Genomic DNA, 12,368 nt, shown 5'->3' on the forward strand with positions numbered 1-12,368 from the left:
TTTGTGCCTTTTCCCACCTCAGTTGTAATCCCTGTGGGTTTCCCACCACCAATTCACCTGTGTGCCATCACCATAGTCCAGTGCACTTTCCCTCCCCCCATTTTTCATCCCATCCCATTGCAAAATGTGTCTGTCTTATTTTTAAAGTTAATTTTGATGCAATTTTCTTGGTGCCTGTAGGTATTAATTATGATTTTTTAAAAACAGTCACAAGAGTCTGTTTCTGTTCTCTTGACCCTAAGGAGCCAGCAAGCAGTGGCAGTTCAGGTGACACAGAACGGGAGTTATGGTCTCCCTTTTTGCTGTTACAGGTTAATGACCCAAGCCTGCCCAATGATGAAGGCATCACCGCCCTGCACAATGCTGTGTGTGCAGGCCACACAGAAATTGTCAAGTTCCTGGTACAGTTCGGTGTGAATGTCAATGCTGCTGATAGTGACGGATGGTAAGATTTTCTTTTGCGTTTCAGTCAAATTTCACTTACATCTGCTGTACAAGCAGTCAAGTAGGTGCTGTTGGAAGGCAAATGAGTATGTCAGTATATGTCCTCACACAGTTCTGTTCTAGAAGAAGTGTGTTAAACATTTTTGAGGAATTAACATGTCTTCATGTCATAGTCATCTCAGTCCTTTTCTGGAAGCAAATAAAATAAGAAATGTCATGAAGGAAGACCCTTCAAGAGTATGCTTAAGCAAGCTTCCTCGAATCCCCTGAAACTTCTTAGTCTTTAATATACTAAGGTCCTTTGTGTGTCTCCAAGGGGGCATTGTGATTTGTAACCTTTCCCAAATGTTTCATGGAGCCTTTTGTGGAACTGTTACAGTGTAAAACACAGGATGTGGAGGATAATGGCCTACTATTACTATTAAATAGTAATAAAGGTTCTCATAAGTTACTGTCACTCCTAATATTAATAATAAAATGAATTCTGTATTTTTAAGTTTTGAATTATATCTTCTTTTTTGGAAAAAATAGAAAAATTTGCTATCTTCTATATAGACTTTTTAAAAATTGTAATCACACTATATGCAGTATTATAATTTTATAGCCAATTTTTCTTTCGACATGAGAAAAAGTTAGACTTTCATCCCAAATTCTCATTCATGAGAATGTTGTGCATAGGAGACACAGATTTGGAGTAGCCACATTCCCTCACACGCTGTGTTCTCATTCATCATGATGCTCTTCTCTTGTTAGATATTTAGATTGTTTTTCAATTTTGTTTTATAATAATGCTGGGGGTAAGTATTTTGGTTATAAGTTTTAAATTTATTTTCATAAAAATAATATGTGCTTGCCCATTGTGGGAAATGTACAAAATAGAGAAGCAGGAAGGGAAAACAGCCATCTGCCCTCCACAGTTGTAGGGAAGCATCATTAATAGCTTACTGTATTTCTTTCAAGCTCATATACTTTATTTAGCTTAATTTTGGGGCTTTACAGCATAAGCAGAATGAATTCTTATTGTGTCATAATGTCCTTATTTCCTTAATATTGGAAGTTTAAATTGTATTTAAATTTTCTCTTGTTAAAAATCTTGCAGTTAAGGGCCCTCCCTGTTGGCACAGTGGATTAAAGCACAGCACTACAAAGCTAAAGCCACTTCAGTGCGAGTTCAATCCCCTGCCAGGGAGGTGACCCACATGGCGCGGCAGACCTCTCCTGACCTGCCTACTGCATCCCTCAGCAGTGTACTTCGACAGTCTGCCTGTTCTGCTCCCCACTCTGTCTCTGAATCCTCTCACCATCCCTGCACCTCTGGCTTGTACCCCAGTTCTGCATAAATGAATAAATCTTAAAAAAAAAAAAAGATTTATTCATGCATATAAGAACTGGGGTACAAGCCAGATGTGTGTGGGGAGGGGTGGTGAGAGATTTCACCAGAGTCAAAGTAGGAAGCAGAACAGGCAGATCTAGTAAAATACACTGCTGAGGGGAGTAGCAGACGGGTCAGGAGAGGTCTGCTGTGCTATGTGGGTCACTTCCCAGGCTAGAGATTGACTTGTGCTACAGAGGCTGCAGATAGCTTCATAGTGTTGCGACAACCCATTGCGACACCAGGGAGGGCCCAAACTGTGATTTTTCTTATAAAAAGTATGTGCCAAAATGAAGCAGGGACCAAAGAAAAGAGTAAAGAAGCAAAATCTGTGTACTTCAGAGTTGATGTGACGTTCTCCACTCATCTTCTGAGTTTGGGCAGGGGTGCTGGGTCTTGCCACATCTTTACTATTCATCTGGGTCACTTATAATATGTCATGAAACATGTAAGATGCTGGAGAAGATCCCCTTTAGTGATATTAATTAATAAGTTCCTGCTATTATCTAGCTGCCTAAAATAGATTAACATCTGTATATTTTATAATCTGATTTGAATTGATGATTGCTTTTGATTAAAATTTAATTTTGATTTCTAAATGCTAGATAAAGATAGTAGTTCCTTATGTGCAACTTAATTCCTTCAAAATTGGTGATAAAGGGATGTTAATTTAAAGGTACATGTTTTGAGTGAAGGTTTGTAATTTAGACTGTGGTCCCTTCTCTAGCAGAAATAATTAAACTGAGTACTCCAGTGCATAGGAACAACTGCATTTTGCCCTCTTAGATTATCACACAATGTCATGTTCTTCTCTCATTCCCTTGGTTTCTCTATCTCCACATCACCCAGGCCCATGTGGTCCGGTACCCTGATGTCTCCCTGGTGCTGTAGTTCTCTGATGGGTTCATCAGAGTGTCTCTGCTTAACTGGTGTTAAATAACCTTGTAAGAGTTTTTTCCAAAAACGGGCTTAGTAAATGATAGATTGAAGAACTTTATGTACAGATTTCGTACAGATGTCATTCAATTTAGAAAAACATTTCCAACCATTACTGTGTCTTACCCTGCAGGACCCCGTTGCATTGTGCTGCCTCGTGCAACAACGTCCAGGTGTGTAAGTTTTTGGTGGAATCGGGAGCCGCGGTGTTTGCCATGACTTACAGTGACATGCAGACTGCTGCAGATAAGTGCGAGGAAATGGAGGAGGGCTACACCCAGTGCTCGCAGTTTCTTTATGGTACGTGACACCTAGAACCAAATACATTGGTTCTGTGTTGATCTGTGCTGGGGTATAATCACGAGGATTTCTGTTAGTTGGAAACATTTCTGCTTTCTGCCTTTCACATAGTCCATAGGTCAGCCTTGGGGACAGCTTGTTTGCGTGCACTTAGAGCACTTGTGTCAAGACATCTTCCCCGCCGGGGACCATGATGCAGTGTCTGTCTAGTGCTGTGTGGCCATCAGAAAGGCCTTTACTTAGGTTTAACCACTCTGACTGATGCTGCATCTTTGCAAATAAGTAAACACTCTTTCCTCCCAAGATAGTCAAGAGAAAGCCAGTGTCAAGATAAAGAATTCAGTTAATCCAAGTTTCCTACGTAAGCAACCTTGTCAAACAGAAGGAACATATATTTTGGAGTTAATTTTTTTACTTTTTAAAATTTCGAGTTTATGACTGCTTGATAACATCAACTCTGTCCACCAGAATAAAATGGACTTGACGTTTTCTATGAAAATGTGCTGATTGGCTTTTTTGTTTATAAGGAAAATTTTTTTGGTTACGAGACTTAGAAGTTGAGGGCTGTTTCTTTTTAGTGTGGCTTAAGAGTATTTGAGAAGAGGAAAGGGAGAGACAAATGAGGGGCAGGACTCCATCCCTCAAGCTGTGGAAGCTGCTTGCCGGTTGGTTGCCAGGCCCCGGTGAAGGACACCTGTGTCTGACTGCCGGCCCATTTCCCCCGGCTGCTTGGCAGGCTTTGCTCAGAAGGGAGCGGCTAGAGGGAAAGCCACCAACCAGTTCTCTCTCTCTCTCTCAGCTCTTAGATTTTATTGTTGATATTTATGAATTATATTTATTTCCTGAATTCTGGATCAAACAACATTTTGTTATATTAACATACTGTTCAAAAGCTAATGCGTTGGACCCTCCCTGGTGGCGCAGCGGGTTAAAGCACTGCACTGAGAATCTAAAGCCGCTTCCGCATGAGTTCGATTCCCGCCAGCCCCGGAGGTGACCACATGGCGTGGCAGACCTCTCCTGACCCGCCCTCTGCTCCCCTCAGCAGTGTACTTCGTCGATCTGCCTGTTCTGCTCCCCACTCTGTCTCTGGTGAAGCCCCTCACCCTCCGCATCTCTGGCCTGTACCCCAGTTCTGTATGAATAAAAAAAAAAAAAAAAAAAAAAAAAAAAAAAGCTAATGCGTTTAGCTTTTGCTGTATTAAATTTATTGGCCGTCTTGGGCTATATTTAAATATGGAATGTGATTTTTAAAAGTAGGGACATCTGATCAGAAATATTTTAAATGTATTAAAATGTCATAGCTGCCAAGAGTGACGACAGTATAGATACACAGTTGAAATAATAATAGGTGAACACGGTGAGTTAATGTCAGTGTAGCTGACTTGGGACTCAGAACATTCCAAGGCTCTCTGGCATCACCTGGGCTCCCACCCTACCAATGTCTGTAGCCCTCAATGTCTGTAGTGACTATACCTTGAATTTTATGCTTTTCATATTTAATATTCTTTGCTTTTAAAAATAGCTGCTAGCTGTGTGTGATTACTGTGGCTGATACTGTCCAGTTTTGCCTGCTTTCTACCCTTCCACAAAATAAAACAGGGCTGTGATCCTGTGGCTGCTTGTATCTTGCACCATTGTTTCGGAGAGTGCTATGTTGTATGTGGCCACTGTTTATTTTCACTGTGCTATACTGTTCTGTTTTATGATGATACAATTATCTTTTCATTCTATTTTTGATGGACATTGGGTTTTTATTTATTCACTTATAAATACTGCTGCTGTGAATGTATTTTTATCATCAGTGCATCTATCCAGAGTTAGAAGTGCTGGTTGCCCTGATCATACCTAGCAGACTACCTTTTGTTCTCTGTTCTCTTTGACAGTTGGCAGACTTGGGATGATATTATATTGAGGGTTACTTTGCATTCCCTTAATTACCAGTGACATTGGGCCTGTTTTTAGGCCCCTCAAAAATGTTTGGTAAATAACAAAGAAATGAGGCATTTACTTCCACTCCTAATGATTTCTTGGAAACAGATCATGAGTTGTTATTTTGAGTGTAACAAAATTATCCTACACTCTTTCTCATTCCCACCCCAGTCAAATAAAGAATCTGGCCAGCTTTCAAACATTATGGAATTACAGTTCTGTCAGCTCTTACTGTCCTTGTGGTTCTGTCAGGTTTTGGAGATCTTACTTAAACACGTAGTTGGAAATTTGTCTCCACTAGTGGAATCCTGACACTTGATATTGGCAGAATATTCTTTTGGAAAAGAAAATTTTCATTTTTGCCCCAAATGAGAGCTGTATTACATGCTGTGTATGTTAGTTGATAAGGAATGGCAAGTTTGTAATTAATAACTTGGTGTTCGCATGAGTGAGCTACCTGGCTATTCAAAGGATGCAGATATTTTCCTCACCTTCCTAAAAACGTTACGGGGAAAGTAATAGACACAGAACTGTGCACTCTGCTTCCTCCTGTTGCCTGGCAGTCATTAGTCCCCAGTGGTGCCCTATGGGATAGGAAGGAATAGATGGAAAAGGTAAAGCTTGAAGGAGTAGTAATTTACAAATCTGTAACTAACACTGGTAAAAAGTGGAGCACTCGACAATTTTTCCCATCCCAGCTTTTAGATTTTGTTTTAGAGTTTGGATTCTTTATTATTATTTTTTTAATTTTAAAAATTTATTTATGCAGGCCAGAGGTGCAAGGGGCAGTGAGAGGATTCCTCAGAGACAGAGTGGGGACCAGAATAGGCTGACTGATAAAGTCAAAGTACACTGCTAGGGGAAGCAGCAGGCAGGTCAGGAGAGGTCTGCTGCGCCGTGTGGTTCACCTCTGGGGCAGGGATCGAACTCGCACTGAAGTAGCTGTAGCTCTTCTTCTAAAGTGCTGCACTTTAACCTGTTGTGCCACCAGCGAGGGCTGAGGTTTTTGTTTTTTAAGAATTGACCCTTTGTAGAATATTGAAAACTGGCTCTCTTTATTTTCAAAGATGACTGTGTGTAAACTTAGTGTGTCTAAAACATTTAGTTATATTGCTGCATTGTAACATACAACATGAAGCAACTTTATAATTTTTATCATTCATCATTCCCTACATTTCTCAGAGACCACTTTAGTGGACACAACACTCTGGGCCTTTTTTCCTCTCTCTGCTTCTAAATTTTAGGTGAAGAACGAAGAAGTTTGTTTCCTTGCTCATTACACTTAAGAGTAGGCAGAAACTTGACAGACATGTTGATCACTTCAGTATTCCAGATTCCTTGCTCCTGGGCTTGTGAAAGTTTCTGTATCTGAGTAAGCTGTTTTGAGAAATGCTTCTGAGGTATTTGTGGGTTTGGAGCTGCTCAGGGAGGCAGCCCTGACACTGCCCTGGCACCCTCTTCCTCTCACTCAGGTTCTGTGAAGGCGAAACTTCTTAATGGTGAGGATGCGCTCTGACTTAGGCATTCTGTTTCCCTGTCACGATTTCAGGCGTGCAGGAGAAAATGGGCATAATGAATAAAGGCGTCATCTATGCACTTTGGGACTACGAGCCTCAGAACGATGATGAGCTGCCCATGAAGGAAGGAGACTGCATGACCATCGTGCGCAGGGAGGACGAGGATGAGCTTGAGTGGTGGTGGGCGCGCCTCAGTGACCGGGAAGGCTACGTGCCTCGGAACCTGCTCGGGGTAAGTGCGGCTGCTCCTGTCTTCAGTTGAGCCAGAGCGGGGCCTTTCGAAAATGCGGAGTGCTTTAGAAACATTGCAGCTACTGCCCTTAGTTAATGAGACATGAGGTTTTCAGTTTTGGGTGGTTTCACTGATTCCTATCATCAGTGGCACATTTAAAGTTTGCCAGCCCTGAGAGGTCAGGAGTCATGTGCACATTTATAAATAGAATAAAGATTACTGGATGATGTGATGGGAATTGACCTTGGACTTTGGAAATAAAATTTAAATCTACCTAAATCAGGATTTGCAACTCTGGTAGAATTTGAACAGGACCTAGAGGCAAGATTCTCTGTTCTTTCTTAAGTTTTGTGAAATCCAAGGAAATAAAAAGTCTTATCAGCACCTATAAACCAGTAACACTTCTATTAGCCTTAGGCTCTTTCATAAGTACAAACGTTCCCTTCTAGATTATATGTGCTTCGGGTTAAATGCATGAGGAATAATGAGAGACTTGAGAAAAAAGTTGAAAGGTTAAAAAAAAAAGTTCTTGCCCAGGCCACTGTTGGCTAGGAAGCAAGGAGAGGCCAGGGGAGGAAGGGCCCGTGGCTACCAGCAGCTTCTGCCGGGTGAGGTGGGGGGGCAGGCAGTGGAAGGAGTGGGCGAGGCCCCTCCAGAGCCCTGTGCGAGCCCTCCGGAAGGCATTTATTGTGTTTTCACCGACTTTGGACAGCCGCTATCCGGCCCATGTGGAGTTTCTGCGCTGGCACTGAGGCCGTGAACGGGCTATGCCTGAAGGTTCGCTGTCAGGCGGCACTCTGGAGTGGGCAGGTGACCCAGAGTGGAGACCTGGTTGGCTGGGTTCGCACCAGCGCAGCCTCCCCACCCCCACTTGCCTGTCTCATGTGCAGGTAGAGGACGTCACACGCCATGGCTGCCTTCCCATGGCAAAATTGATTCAGTGAACGTTTAGGTTTAGGCCATATTTGTGTGATCATAATGTAAATTATAAAGGAGGAGGAAAGTAAAAAAATCAGGCCATGGAACCCTTTACAGAAAATTTCAGATTACCAGACAGAACTAGAAACACAAAGGCTGTTTTCTTTGGCACGACCCCCGACCCCTTCCGCAAAGCCTCTAATTCCAGGGAAGACTCTAGCACACACTTGCCTTCTCGAATAAGTCTCACAACAAGTTAAGCATTTCTACTTTTTACAGTTTATTATCTGGGGAAGATTCTCCCTCCCAAAACCCGGCGGCTCGAGTCTTTTCATCTGTTTAACAAAGAGGCCCTGTGGGTACTGCTCCCTGGGGGGTGCGTGCTGGTTCCCAAGTTGGGGAGCCACAGAGGGCAGACTGGGCTCTGCCTGTGTGTCTGGCTCTCCCAGGGTGTTGAATCCAGTGGGTCAAAGGAAAGGTTTTCTTTTCACTTTAATCTGACATTTAAATATTCTTTGTCCTTTGGAAATCTTCTGGGTAGAATTGGCCTTTCATGCTTTTTTGTGTTGAGATTTTTAAAAAAGGAAATTGGTAAAAGTGTTGAACTTTTAGATGGAGGCTCTAACATGAGTTTAGAAAATTTGTATTGACTAAATATCTTTTCTTAGAAAATGAGTCCTTTGTTTAACATTAACATTGATCCACCGGCTAGTTTTTCAGTTTTGGCTGGAAGTCAGAACAGTCTTTCAGTAAACCTTTCCCCTTCTGTTTAGGGAAGTGGGGTGAGCAGGAGGGCTTTTGTTTTGTTTCCCAGCTGAATTACTAGTTTGACTTGCTCTTGGCTTCCAGTCTGGAGGTCATACGACCTTCACAAACATTCTCCTCTCTAGCTCTTGTTATGGAAAACACAAAACTACAAAACAAAAACTCCACTTACCTTTCTTAAACCTGTAGACTTTTAGTCTGGCATTTCTTCCCCACAGCCTCAAGTCCCATCACACCACATTATGTTCATTATGAATAAAGTTAGAGAGACTTTAACCTCTAATCTCCTCCCTCAGAATGGAATCCTGGCAGTCCTTCTTCCTCTTAGCCGTGACTAACAGTTCACAAGTGCACAAGTGGAGTTAATGGATAGTGTTCTCATGGAATTTTGCCTTCGTGTGTCCTTTGTCGGAGTTGCTAAATGTGGATCTTGGTGTGCTTCTAGTATTAAAATCTTGTTACACTCCCACATCTGTATATTATGGTAAATATTTTTGAAACTCTCTTACAGCTGTATCCAAGAATTAAACCAAGACAGAGGACCTTGGCCTGAAACTTTACAGAATTTTAGTTAATGAAGAATTAAATCTCTATTATCACTAAGAAAGTGATTATTTTTGGCAAAAAATTCCTGAGACTATTTTAATGACAATGTAACTTGAAAGCAATGAAGAATGTGCTCTGGAAGAAGATGAAGGGTTGAAGAATCCACTGCTCCTGGGTGAATGGAGCATGGAAGTTCGCTGATCGCACTGCGGAGCACAGGCCTTCTGCGTGGTGTGCAGAGAGCCACCGACAGGCCTGTTTCCCCACAACACAGGACTGTGTTCCCTGGGGCTGCTGGCAATTTTCTGTCCTGCCCTTTTCCAGCCCATGCCTGCCCTCCACTCGAAAGGACCAGTGTGCCCTGGTGGCGTCTGCTCGAGCACTCCAACACTGGGCACTGGAATGAAGACTCAGTGGTGCAGACACTGTGTTGTCAGTGAGGAGCTGTTCGTTGCTTGTCAGTGAGCAATAATTTTCTTACACAACTTCTTGTAGCATCTTAAGAGTTACACATATATTTGAAATACTGACACTAAGCTACACTACAGGTAATTAGACTTAGCATCTTAATTTTTAGGCTAATTTGAGTCTGTATTTATTGTCTTTTATATCTCGGAAATCAGAGACATGCTGTAGTTACCTATGATATTTGTCAAGATAACTGACTTTAAGAACAATTGTAATAAAATTTTTTGACTCTGAGCTTTTAACTGGTCTTAGTTTTTGATGACAGAAAGTCTTGTTTAAAATTCACTGTCATTGGGATATGTTAGCCTGCTAAAAAACATATGCAAGTATTCCCTTGCTTGCAGAAAGCTCTGTTTTACAGTTCATGAGTTTTCTCATGGTCTTTGATACAGAATTCAGTTTTCTTTTAAAAGCTCTTAGTGACCATGGTGACAGACATGTGTACCTTTACCTAGTATCTCTGATAGTGTTTCAGCACCCTGTGTTATTTCAGTTTTCTTCTTTTTTTTTCCTTCTTAGTTATTTACGTTGATTTATGAGATGAAAACTTATGGAGACAAACCTACTTGTTTGATTAATGTTGCCAAATTGTTTGGAACCCGTTTTATTTAATGAAATTAATTTAATAGAAGATATAAATGAAAAAAACAGCGACCTTTTTTCCCCTTGTACGTTTTTATGAATAACTAAACCCTAGCAAGGCAGACAGATGCCATGCCTTTCAGAGCACTGGGGAGATGGTGGCACCGTGAACCAAAAGCCAGCAGCATGCTGGACAGACTGACTCTACTGCCTCCCTCCCCCACTGCCAGGTTCCTGTCCCCTGACACAACTGAATGCTTGTATCCTCCTAAAATTCTTATGTTGAAACACCCCCACTCCACATTGTGATAGTTTAGGAAGTGAGACCTTTGGGGGGTGGTTGGGTTTAGAGAGGCCATGTGAGCCCCCATGATGAAATCAGTGACCACACGAGAGGAAGAGACCCTCCCCGCTCCCTGGTCTTGGACATTTATCGATAACGAACTGGGCCTTACATCAAGGACACAGCGATGAGTCACCCTTTAGGACCTATATAAGAGACCCTTCCCCCTTATTGGGTTGGCAGTAGCTGCGGACCCCACTCTAGGGGCTCCGTCTCAGCTGCTGTCCCGGAGCAATAAACTCTGCTGGCTCAGCCTTCTGCCTCCCGCCTTCCTTCTTGCGGCCAGTCACAGAAGTTGGGACAAAACACCCACTCACCTTGTATCTCACCCCCCGGTCTATTATTTGTTGTAGCAGCCTGAACTAAGATACCTGGTTATTCAGACACAACCCTGTGGCTTACTATGAGGGACTTCACAGGTTTAATTGAGTTCATTAGTCAGCTACCTGAATTAGATTATCCTTGACTACCCAGGGCACAGTCACATGAGCTCTTGAAAGCAGAAAAGATGATGCAGAAGAACAGTTCAGTGAGATAAGAGGTGAGAAGAGGACTCTACCTACCAATGCTGGCTTTGAAAGCCAGTCGGGTGTCACAGGAAAGTGACAGCAGGCAGTAAGGGCAAGTGGAACATACTCGTCTTTCAGTGAGGAACATGTTAGCCTAGTGAGATGGTGCTGGACTTCTAATCTACAGAACTGTGAAATAGTGGGTTTTTATTTAGAATTGGGGTGAAGATCAGAGGCACAGGGGGTGAGAGAGAGGATTTACCAGAGACAGAGTGGGGTGCAGAACAGGCGGATCTACTCAAATACACTGCTAAGGGGAGCAGCGGGCAGGGGAGACAGGAGAGGTCTGCTGGGCCATGTGGGCTCACTTTGTGGGTTGGCTTTCAGGCCTAGTGGTGATAGAGCTGAGACTTACCCTTATACCACCATGGAGCCTCTAAAGGTATTTTTTAAAGTTTCTAACTTGAACATCATTTGTTTTCTTTTTTTAACTTGTTTTATTAACCAGAGTATTCTCACACCAAAGCTCCTTGTAGAAATATTTAAAAATACAAAACAGGGCTATAATGCTGAAGGAAGAAGATGAGAGGCAACTTCTATTAACGCTTGGGCATATGCCCAGCCTTGGCCTTTTTGTCTTATCTACTTGAAGACACACTGCTCAAGTTTGTCCTCTTACCCTTGTGTGGTATGGTGATTTCTGACGACTCCACATTTTATCCAGTTTAGTGTTGAAATGGCTGTATTCCATTTCTTTTTTTTTTTTTGTAAAGATTTATTTATGCATACAGAATGGGGTACAGGCCAGAGGCGCAGGGGCGGTGAGAGGATTCAACAGAGACAGTGGGGAGCAGAACAGGCAGATAGTCGAAGTACACTGCTGAGGGGAGCAGTGTGCGGGTCAGGGGAGGTCTGCCACGCCATGTGGTCACCTCTGGAGCTGGCGGGGATCGAACTCATGTGGAAGTGGCTTTAGCTTCTTAGTGCAGTGCTTTAACCCGCTGCGCCACCAGGGAGGGCCAAGTGTATTCCCTTTCTTACGTACTGTAATTGATGCTATAGTCACCTCTTCATGGGAGCAGGATTTTTAGATTTTTGAAAAATAGGGGGAATAAAGCAGCTGGAGTATGGACCTGTGAAAGAGGGTGTTGTGCAGACTTGAGCTGTGCTCTGTGTAAAGGCAGCGAGCCCGAGGGTTTGACCAGGGGAGCAGTGAGAGGGGTGTGGAGAAGAAATTGGGGGTGGGGTGTAGGGAAAATGAGTTGAAAATCAGTCTCTCCACCTCACCCCACCCCCACCATGGTCATCTATGATCAGCAGCTGCGATCTTGCTTGTGCACCTGCACTATGACCTGGGCCCAGAATGCATGGGGCCTGCACATACATAAGTGGGGACATTGTGGCGAGGGGCTGTAAGAGCAGCCTCCCGCGGTGGAGGTACTACAGGGGGAGGAGACAGGTCTGTTCCTGGATTCAGCGTTACAGGCCTGTAAAAATCTACTGA

The 12,368-nt window shown here is 43.0% G+C and overlaps 1 protein-coding gene across 3 annotated transcripts in view; it reads left to right on the forward strand.

The window, feature by feature from the left end:
- Positions 1-9,641, forward strand: part of TP53BP2 (tumor protein p53 binding protein 2) — a 38,676-nt gene extending 29,035 nt beyond the window's left edge. For all 3 annotated transcript variants that reach the window (XM_004691330.2, XM_012731413.1, XM_012731412.1), the window contains exons 14-17: positions 312-445; positions 2,886-3,052; positions 6,534-6,733; positions 8,928-9,641. In XM_004691330.2, the coding sequence (XP_004691387.1) occupies positions 312-445; positions 2,886-3,052; positions 6,534-6,733; positions 8,928-8,969 (543 nt within the window). In that variant the 3' untranslated portion in view covers positions 8,970-9,641. The remainder of the gene's footprint in view (positions 1-311; positions 446-2,885; positions 3,053-6,533; positions 6,734-8,927) is intronic.
- Positions 9,642-12,368: the final 2,727 nt, after the last annotated feature.

This window comes from Condylura cristata, unplaced genomic scaffold, assembly GCF_000260355.1.
Source record: "Condylura cristata isolate star-nosed mole 26May11 unplaced genomic scaffold, ConCri1.0 scaffold00030, whole genome shotgun sequence".
NCBI classification, from domain to species: domain Eukaryota; kingdom Metazoa; phylum Chordata; class Mammalia; order Eulipotyphla; family Talpidae; genus Condylura; species Condylura cristata.